The sequence below is a fragment of the Cyclopterus lumpus genome, chromosome 20 (genome assembly GCF_009769545.1).
Source record: "Cyclopterus lumpus isolate fCycLum1 chromosome 20, fCycLum1.pri, whole genome shotgun sequence".
Taxonomy (NCBI): Eukaryota; Metazoa; Chordata; class Actinopteri; order Perciformes; family Cyclopteridae; genus Cyclopterus; species Cyclopterus lumpus.
Window position 1 is genome coordinate 8558140 of NC_046985.1, and position 21882 is coordinate 8580021.

Genomic DNA, 21882 nt, shown 5'->3' on the forward strand with positions numbered 1-21882 from the left:
TTTATGTTGTTTTCATTTATCACAGGTCTGTGTTTTGCTGTATTTTATTTATTTATTTTTACTGCGAAGCACTTGCTATAATAGCTAGTTCCATATTAAAAAAATGTTCTTCCATAATGTTCTGATTCATAAGTTTTCAGTCTGATCTACTTCGAGCTGGAGACAACCATTCAGGATATAGTTACATATATAGTAGATATAGTTTCTTCAGGCATGTACAGTAATTACATTGAAAGCTAAGACAGTTACTCATGCAGTGGTTATTAATTATCACTAATGATCCTTTCTTACTTCGACTTTTTTTATGTTGGCATTGGGCTATGTAAGATTCGTGTTCAAAGCTCCGGGTCCCGTGGCCGCAGGAAATTCAGGATTCAATGAGTTAAAGTTTAACAATATTTAATGGAAAAGATAATACTCATGTAGCGTTCACGATCGTGGGGCCAGAAAGGAGGAACTCTCCACAGACGGACTGCAGCTCCCAAGGAGCCACAGACCGGGGCTGTCTCGAGTCTCCAGACCAGTAGAACCATGTCTCCTCAGAACAAATGCTCGGCTATTAGTATGGTCATGCAAATGAATTCACACCTAAAGGTTAGTTCCATTGGTCAGTTCAAAGGATGCCGCAGTTCTGTTCGCTAAGCCAATTGATAAATTAGCGGGGTCAAAGCTCACTCTTCCGGTCAAGGACAGGAAGTTCCCCCTTCAGAATAAAAGCAACACATTAGGTTTCAATCGGCATCCATTTTAACTATTGTCTAAACAATAAAACATTCATTCATTCCCATGCATCATACAGTTAATAATTACATTTGTCATTAAAACAGAATAATAAAACAGTGATCCTCTCTTATGTTTCACAATACATTCCTCCAGAATATTCCTCATAATATCCCAAATTAATTATCATATCTTTCTTTATGTATTAATTTAAAACATAAACTTCTCTTATCTACATGTGCAAATATATATAAAATCCACTACAACCTAACAGCTACTTCAGTGAACTACCAGGGAAATGATTGCACAATTGATTTAAACAGTTGCAGTATTTCTTATCTCTTATATACCACAAATGATTCAACGAAAGCATAACATTGGAGGAAAGCAATATTAATTTTTTTAAAGGATACAAAATAAAGGTTAAAACGCATTTACAAAAACAAACAGTGACTTCCATTTTTTCATATCCGTAAGAAGAATACAGTTCAATTAATTTAGCATCTCATTACAACTGAAAGTGTAGTTTAAGTAAACAATGTATTTAAAGCTGAGTACATGAGGCAAACTTAAATTGGACCTCAGCATCATATAATTTAATTTACTCCCAGGTAAAACAGTCATACATTACAATACATAGAAAGCATTTAGAAATGCACCTCATCCAGAACCAATACTGTATGGATATAAAAAGGTTTATCATAAAAGTATCCATTAAAATCTTTACTGAAATATCTTTTTCTGATTCTCAGCGATCTCCATCGGAGACATGCTCTCTGGGCTGAGGTCTTCGTAAAATGGATTTTTGATGTGCCTCCAAATGACCAAGAAAAACCGTGCAGCACACAACGTGCAGGCTACGGCCAAGAGAGCAGCTAGAGTGGAAAGAAAATATCAGAGAGAAGTATTAGTGTGCATACTGTCTGTCCCCTGGAGTTGGGTTTGATCCCTTTATGCATGTACACAAAATCAATCACAAGTTATGCAGTATTTGTGGAATAGTGAATGTATAAACACAGTGGATGCAATTGAGATTGATTAAGATGTTTTAAAAGTTCCTCACAAAGGAAGATGTTATTGCGACTAGGATCTGCAGCATCGTTGTTTTTCGTGAACACTCCCGTCACTGCCCAGATCACAGCGGGGTAAATGCTCACAATGTACCTCACGTGTTTGTCGAGGACAAAGTTTTCGAGGAAAAACCTACGAGAAACACAACACATTTGCTTCAGACATGCGTTTTATTTGTATTTTGATGAACTTGTGAAAAATAATGCTGAGTTTTCTACTACGCACGTACCACACAGACAACAGTACAGTCAAAACCGAGAGTGAGACGGTGGCAGCGTCCGCCGGGGACATATTTGCATCGTGATCCAGCACGATGGTCAGGTTGACGAGGGATGCAATGGTTGTCCATGTTGCATATATGGCAATACCGTTCTGAACCTGCAATAGGGACAACAGAAAGGACTTAGCTGCAGAGACGTTGTGCAGAGCTGGCACAGAAGATGTCGCTGCAGGCAAACAGGTGAACATAAGCTTGCCATTGAGTCGCCACTCACCAACACACGGTGAAGCCACAGGTCTACTTTGTGGTACTTGTTGAGCCAGGCTCCATAGATGTGGAGACCGTGGCAGGAGAAGAATATCAGGGCGTAGTTACTCAAGGCAATTAGGATGAGGAAAGCCAGTGCAACAGGCATCAACCTTTAGGGATACAAAAAATTGTAGAATAATCAATTTATTCTATTGTAGTGATTATGTCTACACACATCACAAATGTGTCTCTCTGGGCCGTATAATCTTCACGGCATGCAACACTGTCTTTCTGTAAAAATCACACACATCAATTTGAAGTAGCTGTATGTCCGAAATATACATTATTCTTCCAATACTTTAACACTCAAGTTGTCCTCTATACATTCATGCTTTGCTCATTAATTGTGGGTGATGACCGATATTTGACCCTGTGACCTTGTCGGTCTTCCACCTGTTCCCTCCAACATTTAAAGACATGCAGGTCAGGTTGACTAGAGACTCAAAGTTCTTGCTAAATGGGGAGTTCATCATGTTAATATGGCAGATTTAGCTACACAAGCTAATTTTCAACTGCAGTCCATAGCAGGTTGATGACAAACACACAAGGGCATGCATGAGCACAGACCCAAGTACATTAGCATCATTAAAAGCACATTAGCACAGACAAAAACTCGTAAGCACATCGGCACTTTAAAAACGATATTGCCACCCCTCCTGATATGAGGCTCGAACGTGCCCTTGAGCCTGAACAGTAATTAAAAAAAAATGTTATCAAAGATTATGCTTCAAATACACTTAAAGACAATTATTTGCCTGTACCAACTTCCTAATGATGGTTTCTCAAGGCTATACAATATTTTACAGATTGATTTTGGATGAAGTACATTTAAAAAAAGGTCCCAACTCACTTTCTGTCCCACAGGAACAACCAGGCAGTATTGAGGCCCAGATTCAAGCACCAAACCACAAAGAATCCATGTGGCAAAATAGCCGGGCTGCAGTAGACGTAACCGTATGCATTCCTAAGGAAAGACAATTACAGAGAGGTGAATGTTTGCGTCAGCATACCAGATACCACATAGGACACAAAGATATGTTCAGGCTAATTCTTACTTTCTGAAGATACCGGAGATGAGATACACCAACACTGAAGCCAGAAAGATGTAAATGATCGACCAGATAGTAAAAGTCCACCCTGCTGGTGTGATCTGGGTTACAAACTCATCTGAAATGTTACGGGTCGTTGACAAAAATGGATCTATGGGACAACAAATTAAAAAAAGGTACAGATTAAAATAAAACAGGCACAAAACTATTATAAAAGTTATTATGACACAAAAGGATCAAAAGATGCAACATTATTTCTACAGTTTTATATTAAATAACAAATGATCAAATCACAAAATAATGTATATAAGTAGAACATTAGAACTTACATATCCCCGGCCCCGCCAGAGCAGTGAACACCATAGTGATGATGAAGAAGACCAATGCCAGCACGATGGCAATCGCCAGGCTTATGTTGTGTTTTGCCATTGTGAGTACGTTATCTAAAAACACCAGTATCATGAATTCAAACACAGCATGAAGTAAAAGATGACAAGTTTGTCCAGCAGCGTTGTACAATGTGTTCTTAAAGTCCGCTGAATAAAGAAGCTTTTGACTTACCGCTTCTTCTGCCTTCCTAGATGACAGCAAGTGGAACAAAGACTGCTACCGAGGAGTGGTTTTTGTTTACGTGAAAAAGAGCAGCTTGTGTAACAGCCGGCTTTATGACACGTCTGCACGTGTACCTGTTAGAACATTATGTAGTCAGTGTAGAACTCCCCCTTGTGTCCTTTGTTTTCAAAAAAATATGGCCTATTTAATGGTGCTCTGCTTCATAACTGAATTAAACATTTATAAAAGCTGGACTTCGTACCAGTAGTCATGTTTGGTAACAGGTCTGTTTCATAATTCTGTTTGTGGAGCAGGTGTCATTCATGAAGAACTGTATGGAAGGGTGGCGTTTAACACTCTCTAGATCTGGGTCATTGTTCACCTGTTTAGTAACACCAATTTGTCACCTGATCAAAGCAGCAGGTGGGGCCAGAGTTTGTTCTTTTATGATTATGAATTAGTGCGTTATGAAAGGCAGACATGATTTTGCTGTTAAAACAGTTATCTAATTGTACTGATTGCTCCGGAATTACTTAAACACTTCATTCATTTAATTTGGTCAAATAAAGCTTTTAGATTTGAAAACATATGGTGTCTTTCTCATCCATACATTTCAACAACCTGTCAAGCCAAAGTAACAGTTTCCTGTGTTTAGCCTCAAAGCAAACACGTGTACAATAACAAGAGTGCACTACTATCTTTTCCCATCTTTATTCTTGATAACATGTACAACAACGCCAGGTTTCCAAAATGTCTTCTTGCCATTTGAGTTTTTCAATGTATGCAAATATTTTTTCTGACGTTGGAAAAGGTTGGTGTTGACTAAATAACTGCAGAGCACACACTCTGCAGCAGAATGACAGCGACGCACATCAATGCAAAACAACAACAACAACAACAAAAACGTCAAACATGTAACATTTTACTTAAAACTTGGGAAACCCACACGAGTCTATGCAAACATGAACACAAGTCCAAAACATGTTTTGGTAATTATTTACAGTCTTTTCCGTTTCATCAGCTTTTCAGTGTCCGTCAACCAGATGGAACCCCGGCCGCGTCCTCCGAGCCTCTCCCCACCGCGCCTGCGGACAGTACCGGCGTGTGTGAGCGTGGTCCCCGGTGGCTTCACAGATGGGACAGGTGTAGTTCCAGAGGATGGGGCAGATGACTCTCCCGTCGTCGGCTTTCAGCTTGTGTGACCGGTACACCTTTGCAGACTCCCCGTTCTGCTTACAGAAGCGACAGTAGCCCGAGGACGTCCCGCTGCAGCTGGTGTCTGAGAGGCCGGAGAGGCTGCTGACTGAACTAGTCTCTATGGAGTTGTGGCAGCTCTCCCGTCGAGAGGTTTGGATGTGGCTCCACGGTGCTGCTGCTGCTTCTTTCTTTGGGTCCTCGGTGTCTCCGTGGGGCCCCTTGCGATTGTCGCACAGCCTCTCCAGCAGTGTGGCCAGGTTCATGTAGTCGTGCCACATGTCGAAGCAGTCCCCGGCGGGGAGGAGCGCGCTCTGGGCCACGACTTGTCTTTGCATTGTTGTCATTTTTGGAGAGAAACAAATTCGCAGACTTTGTGCGTTTGTTGGAGAGTCTCATATTTGTAGACGTGATTGGGCTTTAAAGTGCAACAATGTTTGGACTCAAAAGTCTGTCGACAGATTGATGACAGGTGCATGTCTGGAGAAAAAAAAAACTGTTTCGAGGGTTTTCTTTCATCTCAGAAACCTCAGAAAATAGAACCTAAGCAGATTTTATTGTAACGGGTTCCAAATGTTTCACATAGTGCACCTGTTGTGTTGAAGGGCTAAAGGGTCAGACAGAGTTGATTGTCCGCAATGGTCACCTGCAAAAAATATGATCTTATCCCCACACACGCACACACACGCACACACACACACACACACACACACAAACACACACACACACACACACACACACACGTCGTCAAATACAAATATATTGTGATTTCATATAGGCCTAACTTAAAGTATGCTAGATATAACAGATATAACAGATATTGTGACAGATATAAAACAGATAATAATAACAATACCAATAATAATTATAATTATAATGAACATGACGAAGATAAATACAAGAAAGAATCTTTTACGTCTGGACATTTCTATGGAAATGCTATCTATCTGATAAAAAAAAAAAACCTTGAACCTTGAACCTTGAACCTTGAGGATTTTGTGTATTCGTGATATATTACCTTTGTGTTTTTGCTTTGTTCTTTTATCATCTCCACACAACCTATGTCCCTTTACCGGGCAAATGTTTGCAACAAGTGAAGAAGATGATTGAAGATTATCATTAATAATATTAATGTTCTTGTTACATTATTCTGCTTACTCCCACCCCCAGTACTACCTATGTGCTTATGTTATTCTTATCATCACTCCAATAATGTGTTTTCATGATTAGCATGTGATGACGGTAATGGAAAAGGGGGGCTTGTATGACGAGAATAATGATTAGTAGCATGCATTACATTACATATCATTTAGCTGACGCTTTTATCCAAAGCGACTTACACGCTTTCAACATGCATGAGTACAAACTCAGAACAACAATAATCGAGTACAATTTCTTCAAAAAAGCCAAACTACAAAATGCTGTAGGCGAGTGCCATTTAAGTGCCATTGAATGATGCGTGTTTGTCATCGCTGCTTGTTGTGTTCATCTACTGCATCTGCCATATGATGTGTGTTGTTATTTGTTGTCCGAGGTGCTCCACAGACGAGCCCCGCCTCCACCTGATGAGCGCTGGCACCGGAGCGTGTCTGGCGCACTTCACTGTATCACTATTAAATGTTCAAGCAACGTTCACAACACCTGCACTGCACTTAGCACTGCTCGTTCATACAACTGAGGGGCCGACGGATGCATCCCTACTCCTTGAAGTTGTCCTTTTTTGAATGCTTGGTCTTCAGCTCCGTTTAATCCTTGCACGGGTCGTTTATGTTGCTGCGTATAGGCCTATTTCCACTGCGGGTGTTTCTGGAAATACAGTCTGCACCCTTCAGTGTTGCTGTACAGTCAAATATGTATTGTGTATGTTAACTGTGCAACTTGACTATACATTTAAAAGCAACTGGTTTAGCCATTTACAAAGCAGAAGCGTCGCGTGGTTGGGGAGGAGTGTAAATAAGTGCGGGGGAATTGTTAGGCGGTGTTTGATATCACGCATGCGCACTGTCATACCGGCGACGGCTGTACAAACGGTGGCCTAGCGAATAACAAGGGGATTACAGAGCCCATTTTGACAGGTCAGTTAATCATAATTACGTATATTTGTGAGTGTATGTGTGATAATGCTTTGTAATGAGAAGCTAATTTGATTCTTAATGTTGGTAACATTTGAGAAACACAGGTCTGTCGCGTTACATGTCGAAGCTAACGCCAGCTAGCTTTCGGTAGTTGATTGAGCTAACAAGGGCTCTGACGTTAGCTAACGGGAGCTGACGAAGTGTTGCCCTCCCGTGGGCCTATCCTTCGTTCGTTTAATATCGTGTTGTGTTCTGCTCATTCGTGGATCGATAATGGGAACACATGAGCATTAGATACTGATGTGTTTGGTTGTTTATTATCACGCCTTGTCAAGTCACTTAAAGCTAAGCAGCGAGCTAGCGAGTATCCTTAGATGCCCCAATTTGTTGAACTCTTTGCTGAGAGGCTGTTGCCTTATTTAGCTATGTGAACTACAGTTACCGTTTGAATATTTCAGTTTTACTTGTGATTGTTATGATAATTAATAATTGACACATGCAAAACACTGGAGGAGGGGGGGGGGGGCTAACTCTAATATACTTTGGCTAAAGAAATGTACAGACATGTATTGTTATACAATTATTAATGTTGATAGGATTTTGTCATCCGTCAATTCAATTCCATATTGTGAAGTTAAAATATGTTCTCCTAACCTTATTTAAGTCTAGATAACATTTATTTCTGTTTCTCTGGAGGCTTCACAATGAGTCAGGGTAAGGACAATGCACGACTTAAGAGCTACAAGAACAAGTCCCTCAACACAGATGAAATGAGAAGAAGGAGGGAAGAGGAAGGCCTACAGCTTCGCAAACAGAAGAAGGATGAACAGGTGAGCAAAGTGTGACCTCCATTTAGACCTCCTCGGCAGAGGATGAGTTTTATTATGGAGGTAGAATTGTCCTCCGCGTAGATTTAATATAAACAACCTTCATGATTATGAAATGATGTCCTGCTGGCATTGTTAATGTCAGAGAGGAAACTTGAATCCATGCTGTGTTCCTAACAATAATGTAACGATGGAGAGTAAATATGCTTTAAAATGTATTTAAATATTATTATATTGTAGCTCTTCAAGAGGAGGAATGTTGCCACAGTGGAGGATGATGGCCTCCCAGAGGACGATGGGATGGCTGATAGCGGCTACCTGGAGTCCCAGGCTAACAACATGGACCCACTCACAGTAAGATGAGAATTGAAAATAATCCTGCTATCCATCTAACCTACATGCTGTGCCATCATGTATGAAGTTATAAGACATAATTTATTCTGTGTTGATAACTTTTCCATCTTTGTGCTGTGCAGGGTGGGGTGATCTCTGAAGACATGACTCAAATGATCTTCTCCAGTACTCCTGAACAACAACTAATAGGCACTCAGCGCTTTAGGAAGCTCCTTTCTAAAGGTAATGTGCCATATATTGCCATAATTCCTTCTGGATACCTGATTGTTACGAGAGTTGGATGACAATTGAAAGCCTTCTACATGACATACATTGTTTTATGCATACATTGGATGAAGTAAGAAATCAGTACACAAGCAACTTTCTTCAGAAAAACTAATAAATGGACATTGGCAATGAAATAAACATTTTATCATGTAATTTTGAATACTTGAATAAATGTTTTAATCTATTGATATAAAGATAATCTTATGAAAATGATTGCTGTATTAATTGTTGTCATTGTCCACCTCTACTATATGTTTCACTTAGAACCCAACCCACCCATTGATGAAGTCATTGCCACTTCAGGGGTCGTGGAGCGCTTTGTTGAGTTCCTGAAAAGGAGAGAAAACTGCACATTGCAGGTACATTTCCTCAGAATGTCTTTAGTAAAGATACTTCTTTTCCCATTCACACCTACGGGCAATTTAGAGTCATAACCAAAGCTGCATGTCTTTCAACTGTGGGAAGAAGCCAGGGAACCCACGTTGACACAGGGAGAACATGCAAATGCCACAGAGAAGGGCCTCTCTTGCTGTGAGGCGACTGTGCTAGCCTCTGAGTGAATGTGTATTAAATATTATATATTTTGACTGTTCTTTCAGTTTGAGGCTGCCTGGGTGTTGACCAACATTGCATCAGGCACATCCCATCAGACTCGGGTGGTAATCCAGGCAGGAGCTGTGCCCATTTTCATAGAGATGCTCAGCTCGGATTTCGAAGACGTACAGGAACAGGTAGGGAGAATTAAGACGTACCAGTGTTTTTTCTTGTAAACACTTCCCACTGACTTCTCCATTATAATTTACTGATGTAAATAACAACATATACAGTATTTATATATTCCTGCTATTGTACATTTTAATTAATGCTATTGTTCATTTTAATTGTGTTCATTGACTGACCTGAATAATTGCTTTCCCCCTCAGGCAGTCTGGGCCTTGGGAAACATAGCAGGAGATAGCACAGAATGCAGAGACTTTGTCATAGACTGCAACATTCTGCCTTCCCTGGTGCAGTAAGTAACAACTCAATGTCACTTTCCTCCTAAATCTTGTTATTACTCTAGAAAATACAGGGAAACTTTGATCCTGTATCCTCAGTAAAACATGCTCCTTTGGCAGATTATTGGCCAAACAGAATCGTCTAACCATGATGAGGAATGCAGTGTGGGCGCTGTCAAACTTGTGCAGAGGAAAGAACCCACCTCCAGACTTTACTAAGGTAATTTGCCAAGATAAATATGTTGCTATGGCAACAGCACATCTCTCACATTGCTTAAGTACATCATATCTCACTTTTCAAGGTCACAAGCTGTATGGAGTTGCTTATGTATCTGTAAAACAGTCATTCATATTAAATTTAATATAAGCATGATTTCTCTTTTTTTCCAGGTGTCCCCGTGTCTCAGTGTGCTGTCTTGGCTGCTGTTCGTCAATGACACAGACATCCTGGCTGATGCATGCTGGGCACTCTCTTATCTATCTGATGGCCCCAATGACAAAATACAGGCTGTTATTGACTCAGGAGTCTGTCGCAGGCTGGTGGAGTTACTGATGTAAGGCTTTAAGCACATACTGTATAATTACAATTTCCAAAGTTTACACAACTTGGATATAAATTGTTTGAGAAGATGGGGGGGTGTTAAGAATGATTCCAGACAGTATTTGAGTTTGACTAATGCATTATCAGCTCTGACAAATTGCAAAAGCCAGGATAGGTTACTACATATAGTAGTTTCATTTGAAAAAAAACACCATAAAGTTGCTACAGCAGAAAGTGAGGTTGAATATGAATTGCTGCCATCCTAACACTAGGTGGCACACATCTGATCATACAATACAATTCTGCTTTGTTCCAGGCACTCAGATTATAAGGTTGTATCCCCTGCACTGCGAGCTGTTGGGAACATAGTCACTGGAGATGATCTGCAGACACAAGTAATGGCCCCATGTACCCACGCATAAAGTTATGCTGCTTTTGGAGAAGGTAATTGAATACATATAGATGAATATCTATTAATTATATTGTGTGTAATTTGTGTGGTCGTCTAGGTGATTTTGAACTGTTCAGTGCTGCAGTCCCTACTTCACCTCCTGAGTAGCCCCAAGGAGTCCATCAAGAAAGAAGCCTGCTGGACGATCTCCAACATCACCGCAGGGAACCGAGCACAAATACAGGTGTGTGTGTATGTGTGTGCGTGTGTGTGTGTGTGTGAATAACTTCAAAAGTTAAGATTGTAAAGTTAACATGATAATTTCCTCATCTAATGAAGTCTTTTCCTCTCTCATTAGATGGTGATGGATGCGGGCCTGCTGCCTCCTCTAATCACTATCCTGCAGGTAGCAGAGTTTCGCACAAGGAAGGAGGCAGCCTGGGCAATTACCAATGCCACCTCGGGGGGCTCTGCTGAGCAAATAAGGTAAGACCACTGATGCAGTTTATAGAGCAGTATACAGCCAGTGTGTACAATACAATATCTAAAGTCGAACTGTGGCTTATTCCTTTCAAATGGATGACATTTTACGAGCAAATAACTCAAACAATCAGAAATAATTTAGTGTTAGCTTTTCCACTCGGAGTTAATGCTCATAAAATGATGTGGTAGTCTGTTTCTTCTTATTTGGGGCGTGTATTGGCTTTAAAGCTCTAAAGTTTGTATTTTTACAACTGAAAACAATGTATGTATGTGTGTATGTATGTATATATATTACATGTCATTTAGCTGACGCTTTTATCCAAAGCAACTTACAATCATGTTACATTCAATCATGTTACATTCAATCATGTTACATTCATACACAACTACAGGGAACAATTCAGGGTTACCGCCAACCCCCTGATTGAAAGACGGACCTGCTAACCACTGACCCACAGTCGGGTGTGTGTGTATATATATGTATATGTATATGTATATGTGTATATATATATATATATATATATATATATATATATATATATATATATATATATATATATATATATATATATATGTATGTATATGTATATGTGTGTGTGTGTGTGTAATGTTTTCACGTCATGAAAAACTATGATCTAGATAAAAGGAATACTTTCAATTACAGAAGTAATGAATGATCATCTTAGAAAGTAGGGAGACTGTCATTCAGCTGGTATAATGACTTTCATCTTTTGAGAGGGTGTGTGTGGTTTACTGATCAAGCTTAGTGTCCATTGTTGAGCCAAAGACAGTTATTTGCTTTAAATGAGTAATACATGTTTGACTCTGTGTTTGTACTCTGCCCCCCGTCCCTTTGCAGGCACCTTGTGGATCTAGGGTGTATAAAACCTTTGTGTGACCTGCTCACACTTATGGACTCCAAAATAGTTCAGGTGGCTCTAAATGGCCTAGAGAACATCCTGCGACTGGGAGAACTGGAGGCCAAGAGGGGAGGAGGCATCAACCCTTACTGTGCACTAATTGAAGAGGCCTATGGTTAGTGTACACTGGCACGGTTAAAATGATTGCATTCATGCTGGTTACATTTAAGCAATTCAGCAATGTCAGTTGAGACTAATTAAAGTAAGTTTGTCAATTAGGAGACAGATCAGAACCTGAGGTTTAGTTTTAGTTTTATGAGCCCAAAGTTCAGTTTTATGCACCACATCTAGAATGTAGGTCACATAAACAAACCAAAGACGCATGGTTTTACAACCGTAACCAAATCTGGCAGAAATGTATACGATGATGGACCTTGTTGTGGCCTTGAAGCCATATGAAGTCAATCTTTGCCCTAAATTAACTGCACATTTTATACAGCTTCAATTAACAATTAATTTCATCATTAATTATTTGTTCCATTGACTGATTACTCCGTAGTTCTAGACATCACTTAAACAAAATCCACTGATGTTCAATTTATTGTGATATTAAACTGGAGAAAACCAGTATATCCTCACGTTTGATGCACTGGGAACGGATGTTAAACCTGATCAATGAACTGTGTATAAATTGTTAATTAATTAAGGCCCACCTCCTTCTTCCCAGGTCTGGACAAATTAGAGTTCCTACAAGGACACGAGAACCAGGAAATCTACCAGAAAGCCTTCGACCTGATCGAGCGCTACTTCAACACTGAAGATGAGGACCCGTCTCTGGCTCCAGCCGTTGATCTGCAGCAGCAGCAGTTCCTCTTCCAGCAGTGCGAGGCCCCGATGGAAGGCTTCCAGCTATAATGCTATATCCTCCCTCCCCATGAGCTCCACCTTCATCCTCACCTCTGCTCATTTCTCTCACTCTCTGCCCACTGCCACAATCAAGTGTTACGACAACCCACGGCTCCCCTTCCCATCGTCGGAGAGATTGATTTAATCATTATCATGATTATGGCAAATGTAACATTACAGGAGCACATGTGTGTGCGTAGCGTCAAACGTGGGTCACGTGCTGGAGTCTTGTCAGCCAGTTTGTGACGGTTTCACTCATCATTCTGTCTTGCGCTGAGCTCACCTCTGCGTCTGAAACCCACCTACCTGCTCAGGCCCCGGGGTCTCCTACGAGCAGGTTGTCCATGTAACACCACCCCGTCGTACTTTTTGGATTTCCTCAGCTCATCCCAAATGAAAAGCACTTCTCGGTGTTCCCGTAGGATTGGCCAGCCTATCTCTGATTAGGTGGGAGTTTGTTGGACTGCACTGCTTGTCTGATTGAAGCATTAAGGACTCACAAGACAGACAAACATGGACGTGATTTATACCCCCTTTTGACACACACACAGACAGACACACACACACACACACACACACACACACACACACACACACACAGGGAGAAGAATGATCGAACCTAAACACTGGACTGACCGTGAGACGCTGATCACATGTTTGACTGTGGTCTTTGGACCGAACTGCCCACACTTGGGCCACGTGGCCAGTCCCTACCCAAGGACTCAACTGACCTCTACTAAAGGCACTTAACTAACTCAAAAATGGAGGTTGAATTCCCTCATCTCCTCTCTCCGACCATTGGATAAGTTACCACGGATGGACAAATTAGGAACTTGACTGTCGCTGAGGGGTGGAGCTTGTCCACCAGGCTGCTTGCGGTCCCTCCTGGATCTAATATCATGCATTCCTTTATCCAGTAATGAAACTTTCCACCTGCACAGGCTTCACCTATAAGAGTTTAGACTGCCTCTGGTGTGACGTGAATAACCCCATGGAACCATGGGAATTGGAGTCTTCCCTCGCACTGAGACAATTGGACAGACTTGGACGAGACAAAGCAGACTATTTAACCCTGGAATCTGACCAGCAGCAGACCAGCAGGAATTTGTATTATCTTACCATAATTTCATTTAATTTACAGCACTTTAGTTCAGGACGGATACCTGCTCCTCAAAAATATACCATAGTTTTTGCATCAACTATTGAATTGGTTGATGACACGGCTTTTCCCTCCTCAGGAAGCGAGGTGTGGTCTGAATCCTCGACCTCCTTCTGGTATGATAAGGATTACAATGTACACTGTTTACCCAGAACAGATTGTGGACTGAAACTGTTAGCACACTAATTACAATCAGTAGATCATGCTGCCTCAGCAAAGCTAGAAAAACTGTATTGTAACAAAAAGTCAGACTATTGGAAAATTGGCTGTTAAAACATGAGCAGTCTAAATGTCTTTCCAACACACATTCAGGTAGCATTTTCCAATTTAATCTGCCAAAACATCAACACATATATCCACTATTGGGTCTGAAGCTGGTCTTTATTAAAAAACAATGTTTTCATTTAGTTGGGGTTAGCATCTGCCATGTTGCTGCCATACACTTTATTTAAGAGGAATCCTTCCAGATAATTTCAACAAAAATCCAGATAAAAAACTTAAATACTGGTGATTACCTTAGTTATAGCAAAACTGAATGTGTGTTTACCAAGTCCTCTTAACATTGCTTACTTTTATCAAAATCTCTGCAAGAGATTACCAGCTCTACATGTTAATTACTGTGTGTTGTATTGAGTTTGTGCAACTGTCCCCGTTATGCCATTTGCATAAAAGCTGGTTCCACAGTGTAAGTGAATTAGTTTTGTTCGTTTGTGTCCAGGATAATCATTTTGGGGAGCATTTCCTTGACTGCCATACAGCTGAAGAAATGTAGTACCTCTGAAAGATTTATTTTCATTCTCAATTCATTGTTTTGTCTATAAATAGAAAAAAGTAACTAACTTAAATCTTTGGCTTAAAGGTTGCAGTTTATATAACATTAGGTCATGTCATTAAATCAGATGAGATTTTCCAGAAGCAATACTTTATTTGATTCTTATTTTGTTTTTTGACTATACAAATATATGTCACATCGGTCATAAACAAACTAGTCTAATCGCATAAGTATCAGGACAAAAAACTGTTGCCAGTTTATAACCTCAATGTATTCACTGAAAAGGTCAAACCTTATATTGGCTTTCAGAAAAATAATACATAGTTGTGTGTTATCTGGGGGGGTTATGCAAGGCCATGTTGTCTTCCGTCACTGAGCCTTCTCAGACAGGGCAATAGCAGCTTCCTTCTCTCTTTGTAGTTCCTCCCTCCATCTAGCTTTTTTCTCCAGGTTTTGACTCGTCAGGGACTCATGCCTGCCGACCGCCTGCGACAAAATGAGACAAATTACAAATAGGATTTGAAAAAATGTCTCGGGTTCCACATTATTTGTATTTTCTCAAATACTTTTTTTTGTGTGGAACAAAAGGGTTAATTCATGAGCACCAATGCAGAGACAAAACAGCTCGTTCACATTGTTGTAAACAAGGTAACTAAAATGTTCCTCCTTGTGAACTGATACTGGAGAAAACCAATGCAATCAAACACAATCCGTTGTCTATTGCCACTCACCTTTTTGCCCTGGAACACCATTAACAGACAGGCCCCTATTATGGTCGCCATAATCACATAGCAGGCTTTCACTCTGACTTTGTTTCTGGCAGCATCAATCGTCTCAAACCTGTGGCGCAGGCAGATGCACAAACAAACGTCAGTGTAGTCAGATAATTAAAAACAATATCATCAAATACAATGTGCTGTTTTAAGCTTTTCTTTTCTGCACGTTCCTTTTATACAATGGCAATATGTCAACAATCGCCACCACCAGCCATTAATGCTTCTCTCATTCATATGGTTGGTTCTTTGTGAGTGCAAGAGGCGGAAGGTCTGCAGGTTGAATGCGTGACAGTCGGGTCTTTTATCATCGCAGGGGACCAGATATGATCTCCAGCCTGATTTCAGGGACAGCAGTAATTACCTCCAGACAAAAACAGATGCCTTGTTTGAACTGCAGTCATCTTGGAATATCGGCTTGCAGCAGCAAAGATCCACTTAGTTAGCTCTATTTGTGTGAATTATCTTAACTACATCACGCAACGAGCCAATCAGATGAGAGTGTACTGGGAGGTGTGGTGCAAACAGGAAAAGGCTACTTACGACACAAGGTCTGGTATCTGATCTGCTGTCTTGAAGCGTCCCGACCAGACCAGCATCTTCTTGTCCAGGTTTGACGGTCTGTAGCCGGGGAGTTTGAACCCGGCACGAGGTGCTGTATGACAGAAAGGAAAAAACAAACAGAGTTTATGTCCACAAATCCACATCCTGAAAAAAACCGGAGAAGTTTAGTTTCTCAAGCCCCAGTCGTTAGCTCCATCACCCCAGATTGTAACCCCACTTCCTGTGTCCCTCCTCCCTCTGGGACTAAATACAACTTTCACACACTTGCTATGGCAACAAGTGACCTGGGATGTACAAAATCCTCTGGCAATCAATGTGTTCTTTGCCTTCATTGGACAGATGAAAAGAGTAAGACTAGCAGACTGGAAACAGGGCGAAAGGTTTGACATGCAACAAAGGTCCCACGTTTAGAGTTAACCCGGCACGTTGCCCTCTCAAGGTATGCACAGTAGCCATTCAGCTACTCGGGCCACTAAAGTACAACCTTCTGAAATGTTCCAGCTCACACCGAATAAAAAGGCATTTCCTTTTCTACAGCCTTTGGAGATCCCGATATCTGATTGTAAGTGTTTAGGACTGCAACGCTTGACTGGTTGAAGCATTAATGACATCACAAGACAACTAAACATGGACAGGATTTCTACAGGACAGTCATCTGTCTACCCACATGATCCACAACTCTACCTGCTGCTGGGGCTGCATGCAGAGGCTCTGCTTTGGCCTCCTGTGGTTTACTGCACATCCCTCTGTGGCTCCATGTTTCAGTGACCTGTCTGCACCTCTGACCTAATGAGATATTAAAAAAAGACCATGAGTGTATTGGATCTAGGAGGATTCACAACTAGGGCGAACTCAAACTATTCATTTTGATTTTGGTTGAGCTGCTGAGTATTTTCTTGATTCATACGCTGGTCTATAAAATGTGAAAAGATAGGGGACAAACAATCGGAAAAAACAATGATTCTGTTAACTTTTACACAACATAAAGAAAAGCAGCTTTTTTTGTTTGTAAAATGATTACAGATTAAAGATTACCAAACAGTTGCTGATTATGTTTCTGTTCTAATCATTTCAGCTCTAGTCATAATGTCAAAATATCACAACTCATTTTACTTTTGTTTTAAAGTACTCACAGGGCACATCATTACAATCATAACGATCATAAAAAGGCACAGCCACTTTCCAAACAGGACGGAAGTGTTTCAATGTGACGACGCCAAAACAAAAGGTTGTGTGAGGTTTTAATTTGGATGAAACCTGAACACGAACTACAGACCCAAATACAGATACCAGCGATAGCCACGTAATAATCGTTTACTCACATTATGGTATGACATTCCAAAAACGAGAGGTAAAATATAAATATATGAACCATATATAATATATTAAACCATCACTCGTTAGTCGTATTCAAGATTACTACAATTGCAGCTGCAAGCTACACCTCTTTTTTAAGTTACAAACAGCGAGTAGGAGAGAGAACACTTCCGTGCAGTTTTTAATAAAAACAAATAACACACCAATTAAAGTTAACAATACGAACCTATAAAGTTGCCAATGGAAAGGCGAGCTCTAACAAGATTCATGTTTTTTTATTTTGTATCATCAAGCCATTAAACTGCGTCGTAGCACCTTGTCTTCCGTCAGCTGCTGGTTGGTTGAATGTCAACTCGCTGCGTTTTCAACAACAGGACCCGCTGATATAAGCATAGGAGCATGTGCTATGTGCCTGATAGAAAATGAGACCGTTTTTGCTTTAAAGTCGGTTTTTAAATCGATGGGAAATAGACTTTCGACACAACAACGGAGGATTCCATCTCGTTATATAACTTTCATTTAAAAAAATTGTCGGTGGTACTTTTATTTTAATAGTGACATTGTCTCATACCGCGATAAAGCTTTCAATATTAGGAATGACCGTGAGGATTATAATATAATGTGGTAATATATTTAGCTTGAGGTGGTTTGTATACAGGCATTGTCTCGAACAGCACGCCCGCGTTGTGCGGACCGAGGACCAATCAGTCCACCATGGCGGCGTCCGGTGGAACTTTAAACTGTGAGGACTTTTCAATGTTTCAGGTAATTTCAACGAATAATTCAAAGATCTGTGATAACTTGTCACTGGTTTGCTGCGATCTGAATCAGAAGCTCTTGGAAGTTCAGATGCTGTGTTGTTTATTTTCTGTGTAACGTCAAGCCAGCGAATGTGTGACCCACCTGATCACTAATGTTCACACAGACATATGGCTATACCCCGTCGCCAGCATGGGATTTACCGAACCTGTTGATTAAGTATCTCCAGTCACTTTAAATGACTCATATGCTGACATTACAACTAAGTTGGCCTAATTGTCTAGATAACGTAAAAAGCAAAAATACCCAGGGGTCACCACATCACAAGATGTCACAAGTAAGCAACCACTAATAGAGAAATATAGAGGTAATGAGTTCATTTATGTTGCCCAATGTGCAATCGAAAGGCTTGAATGCAGCCTGCGCTCTAGCTTGAAAAATGTTGCTATTATACGCAGTTATCTACTATATTTTTCTCATTTAAGATATATTATAGCTTCTCTGCACTGCTTACAGAAAGTCTAATAGTCCACTGTTTCTGTGTTGATTCTCTGCGTTTTCTAAGACATCAGGCTATGCACTGATAACCAGAGATCAATTAAATCTAATGTATTGCAACATAACAAACAGACAAAATTGAGCTTGAAATCATTGCTTTGGTTTTTAGTTGAAGGGAAGTTTCTGACTGCCTTTTTTTCAGGAGGGGCTGAAGGTGATGCGCACCATAGATGACCGCATCGTCCATGCGCTGAACACCACCTTGCCCACAGTCTCCTTCTCGGGCAAAGTGGATGCCACACAAACGTGCAGACAACTCTATGAGTCTGTGAGTGACTAAAATAATGTCTGTGTAAAAGTTATTTCCCAGCTTTTTCATATCATATTAAACCAGTTCCAGCAATAATCTCATGCGTTCCACAGATGATGGACGCCCATCTGACCAGAGACAAAGCTATCAAGTCCTGTATAGCTCAAACTTCAGAGGAGGTGGGACAACTGCGTGAACAAAGAGCAAAAGATGGCGAAAATCTGGCCCTCCTCAAACTGCTCAGAAAGGAGCAGACCAAAGTATGTCCTGTTTCTCACACTGGGGTCTTTACACACCACCAAGCTCTAAGATATGGGCCATACTATCTTATGGGAGACAGCAATGGGTGTTATCATATCCGTTTGAAAATATTCATTAAGTAATGCATTTTTCCTTCCTTGTTTCCAGTTAAAGCTAATGCAGTCAGAGCTGAATGTTGAAGAAGTTGTCAATGATAGAAGTCTGAAGGTATGCTCACTGTTAACAGTCACGTTCTATAATCGCTAATGCTCTGTCGCTATCTTCTAAGTTACTTATCCCTGATTTGTCGTGTTAAGGTTTTCAGTGAAAGATGCAGAATCCACTACACGCCTCCGAAGGTGAAGTGAAGCTCCGTCTGAGAGGAGCTGCTTCACTTGAGGTTCGAATCCAGACTTGAGCTGATGCTGAGTCCCGCCTGCAGGCCATCCAGATCGCCCTGACCTCCTCGCCAACACACTTGTATTCCATTGTGACTTGCATTGCATTACCACAGCTGTACAACAGTCATTAGTGTGCTTCTTTAATGAGAAACATTGTATGAAAATAGTTTTTTTTAAAAAGACAATGAAATGTTTTCAAGCAACGTGTTGTCTGTGATTTATATCATTCGTGAGTCTTTTGAGGAGCTCCGTGTATTCTAAATCGTACAGTTTGAAATATCTTAAATGTCTAAACCAGTGTTTTTCAACCTTTTATGCGTCAAGGCACACTTAAGACACAAAAAAAATCTCACGGCACACCAACAACAGGAAATGATATGCAAATCAAACCCAAACATAGTTTCAGCATGAGCATAATATACTCTAAGAAATCAGGGAAACGTGTGTTCTATTTGTTGTGTTTTATTAAACTTAACATCATCCTAATGCCAAGATGGCACAGGCTTTATGCCCAGGTACAGATCATTTTATGCCTGTTTCATAGTGTTGTCACGCAAACGAACAAAATAGTTTGGATCCTTGTCTTGGAGCGCAGGGTGTTTAGTTTGCAAGTGGCGTTTAAGCTTGCTAGGGACCATGGCACTGTTAGCTAGCTTTTCCCCACACACAACGCACAACGGACTCGGTGCGGCGGGAACCCCAGTGAAGGAAAATCCAAATGACAGATACTCATCACTGTACTGTCTTGAGCTCACCGTTTTAGCCTTCTTTTGACACCCACTTGTACTGGGCTCATCATCTGGATCAAGTGTGGGGGGATCTTGATCAGGACCTAGTTTTCTTTTCAAAAATGTCTCCATTAGACTTTTATGCGTGTACTGTACCTAACTCTTAATCTCACTTTTTTAAATTGTCGCCTCAGCAAATCTGCCTATTAATTACGCTGCGTACCCACAGGCAGAGGGGAGTATTGAGCCTTCATACCACTGTAGCGACCCTGTGACGTGGCTGTCAATCACAGTGTGGCACCGTGCATGCTGGTCGAGGGGGCGTGCCTGTGATTGGAGGAGTAGAGGGGAGGCGGGATTAACCGGTCGGAAAAGGGGAGTTAAGTGTGGTTGACGGGACCGTTGTTGTTGACGTTCGAGTTGCTGAACTGAGAGGAGCAGCTATCTGTGTTGGTGGATGCCCAATAAAGTGAGGATTAAGAACGTCGTCCCGTCTCCGTGTCATCAGTGCAATAACGTCCGAAACATTACACCACCAACAGCGCGACGACATACACACACACAAACACACAAGTTGGCTTTTTTTTTCCACGAATGAAGTGACAGTATGTAAAAAATGTTTATTTTTCACGGCACACCTGACAGCCTCAGCCACACTGGTGTGCCGCGGCACAGTGGTTGAAAAACACTGGTCTAAACAAGTCAGGTGAATTGGCAGGTAATTGTGTACAGACTCATGAATCCTAACGAATGTGAGCATATTAGCACAGAGCTCAAAGCACCACTGTGCCTCAGTCCAGCCTCAGAGCTGCCGGCAGGCTGTAGATGCATCATGTTGTTCTTCTTTGTTTGATTCAGGAAAGTTTGATAGACGGGTCATTAGTGTCGGTGCTTTTCCTGGTTTGGTGAGATTCTGGATTTCTTTAAAAACAAATCTCAGATGAATGTTGTTTAGGACACCTGTCATCTTACACACGGTAGGACCTGGTTTGTATTATCAGAACCCACAATATGATAAATGCTAAAAATGGATGTCTCTGTTAAAGTCCATCCAAAATGTTTTCTACCTCAGAAATCAGACAAATACTTCATAAAAGAATCGCATAAAATAAAAAATTCTTTTAATGCTTTCTTTAATATGTGTTAGAAAGTGCATTCAATGCGCTGCTTCCCAAAACCACAAATATGTATGTGTTCATACATTCATAGTCAATGTCACTTCAGGATAAAGAAGCAGAGCTTTTTAACACGAGACTGCAGCCGGTTGGTATTTCACTGTGGAAGCAGGTTGTTTGATCAGTTTGGAAAAGGAACGAGGGGGTCTTCTTTGGGTTTGTGCTGCTGCAGACGGCACAGAACACGTCCACGAGAAGCTCATCTGTGTGGAAGACAAACATGATACTGCAGGGACATTGGACATCGAAAAATAATTAATCTGGATCTTGCTTTGCCGAATAGCAATTGTTCAGTGTTTACTGTCCTGCGTTGACATGACATTAGATTCAAAAGGATGTCACAAATCATATAATAATTCCTGTATATCA

At 40.9% G+C, this 21882-nt stretch overlaps 5 protein-coding genes across 5 annotated transcripts; 2 read left to right on the forward strand and 3 right to left on the reverse strand.

Moving 5' to 3' along the window:
• Nucleotides 1-965: 965 nt before the first annotated feature.
• LOC117749743 lies at nt 966-3971 on the reverse strand. The gene is made up of 8 exons (XM_034560472.1): nt 3931-3971; nt 3699-3812; nt 3376-3520; nt 3171-3284; nt 2286-2430; nt 2021-2169; nt 1784-1923; nt 966-1595 (listed from the first exon to the last, which is right to left on the reverse strand). The coding sequence occupies exons 2-8, from the start codon at nt 3796-3798 to the stop codon at nt 1444-1446; spliced, it is 945 nt and encodes a 314-aa protein (XP_034416363.1). The 5' UTR covers nt 3799-3812; nt 3931-3971; the 3' UTR covers nt 966-1443.
• A 975-nt stretch (nt 3972-4946) lies between these two features.
• Nucleotides 4947-5462, reverse strand: nanos2 (nanos homolog 2). Its single transcript, XM_034560726.1, has one exon. It carries the CDS (start codon nt 5460-5462, stop codon nt 4947-4949), a length of 516 nt encoding a protein of 171 aa, XP_034416617.1.
• An 889-nt stretch (nt 5463-6351) lies between these two features.
• On the forward strand, nt 6352-14895 carry kpna1 (karyopherin alpha 1 (importin alpha 5)). The gene is made up of 15 exons (XM_034560727.1): nt 6352-6357; nt 7091-7190; nt 7887-8020; nt 8258-8371; nt 8494-8593; nt 8903-8997; nt 9238-9369; nt 9562-9650; nt 9757-9856; nt 10027-10190; nt 10494-10572; nt 10687-10812; nt 10927-11054; nt 11911-12086; nt 12639-14895. Exons 1-15 carry the CDS (start codon nt 6352-6354, stop codon nt 12824-12826), a joined length of 1731 nt encoding a protein of 576 aa, XP_034416618.1. The 3' UTR covers nt 12827-14895.
• fam162a (family with sequence similarity 162 member A) lies at nt 14339-17772 on the reverse strand. Its single transcript, XM_034559839.1, has 5 exons — nt 17629-17772; nt 16770-16871; nt 16065-16176; nt 15480-15588; nt 14339-15234 (listed from the first exon to the last, which is right to left on the reverse strand). Exons 1-5 carry the CDS (start codon nt 17669-17671, stop codon nt 15118-15120), a joined length of 483 nt encoding a protein of 160 aa, XP_034415730.1. The 5' UTR covers nt 17672-17772; the 3' UTR covers nt 14339-15117.
• A 276-nt stretch (nt 17773-18048) lies between these two features.
• ccdc58 (coiled-coil domain containing 58) lies at nt 18049-19813 on the forward strand. Its single transcript, XM_034559840.1, has 5 exons — nt 18049-18167; nt 18862-18987; nt 19083-19229; nt 19378-19437; nt 19527-19813. Exons 1-5 carry the CDS (start codon nt 18117-18119, stop codon nt 19575-19577), a joined length of 435 nt encoding a protein of 144 aa, XP_034415731.1. The 5' UTR covers nt 18049-18116; the 3' UTR covers nt 19578-19813.
• Nucleotides 19814-21882: the final 2069 nt, after the last annotated feature.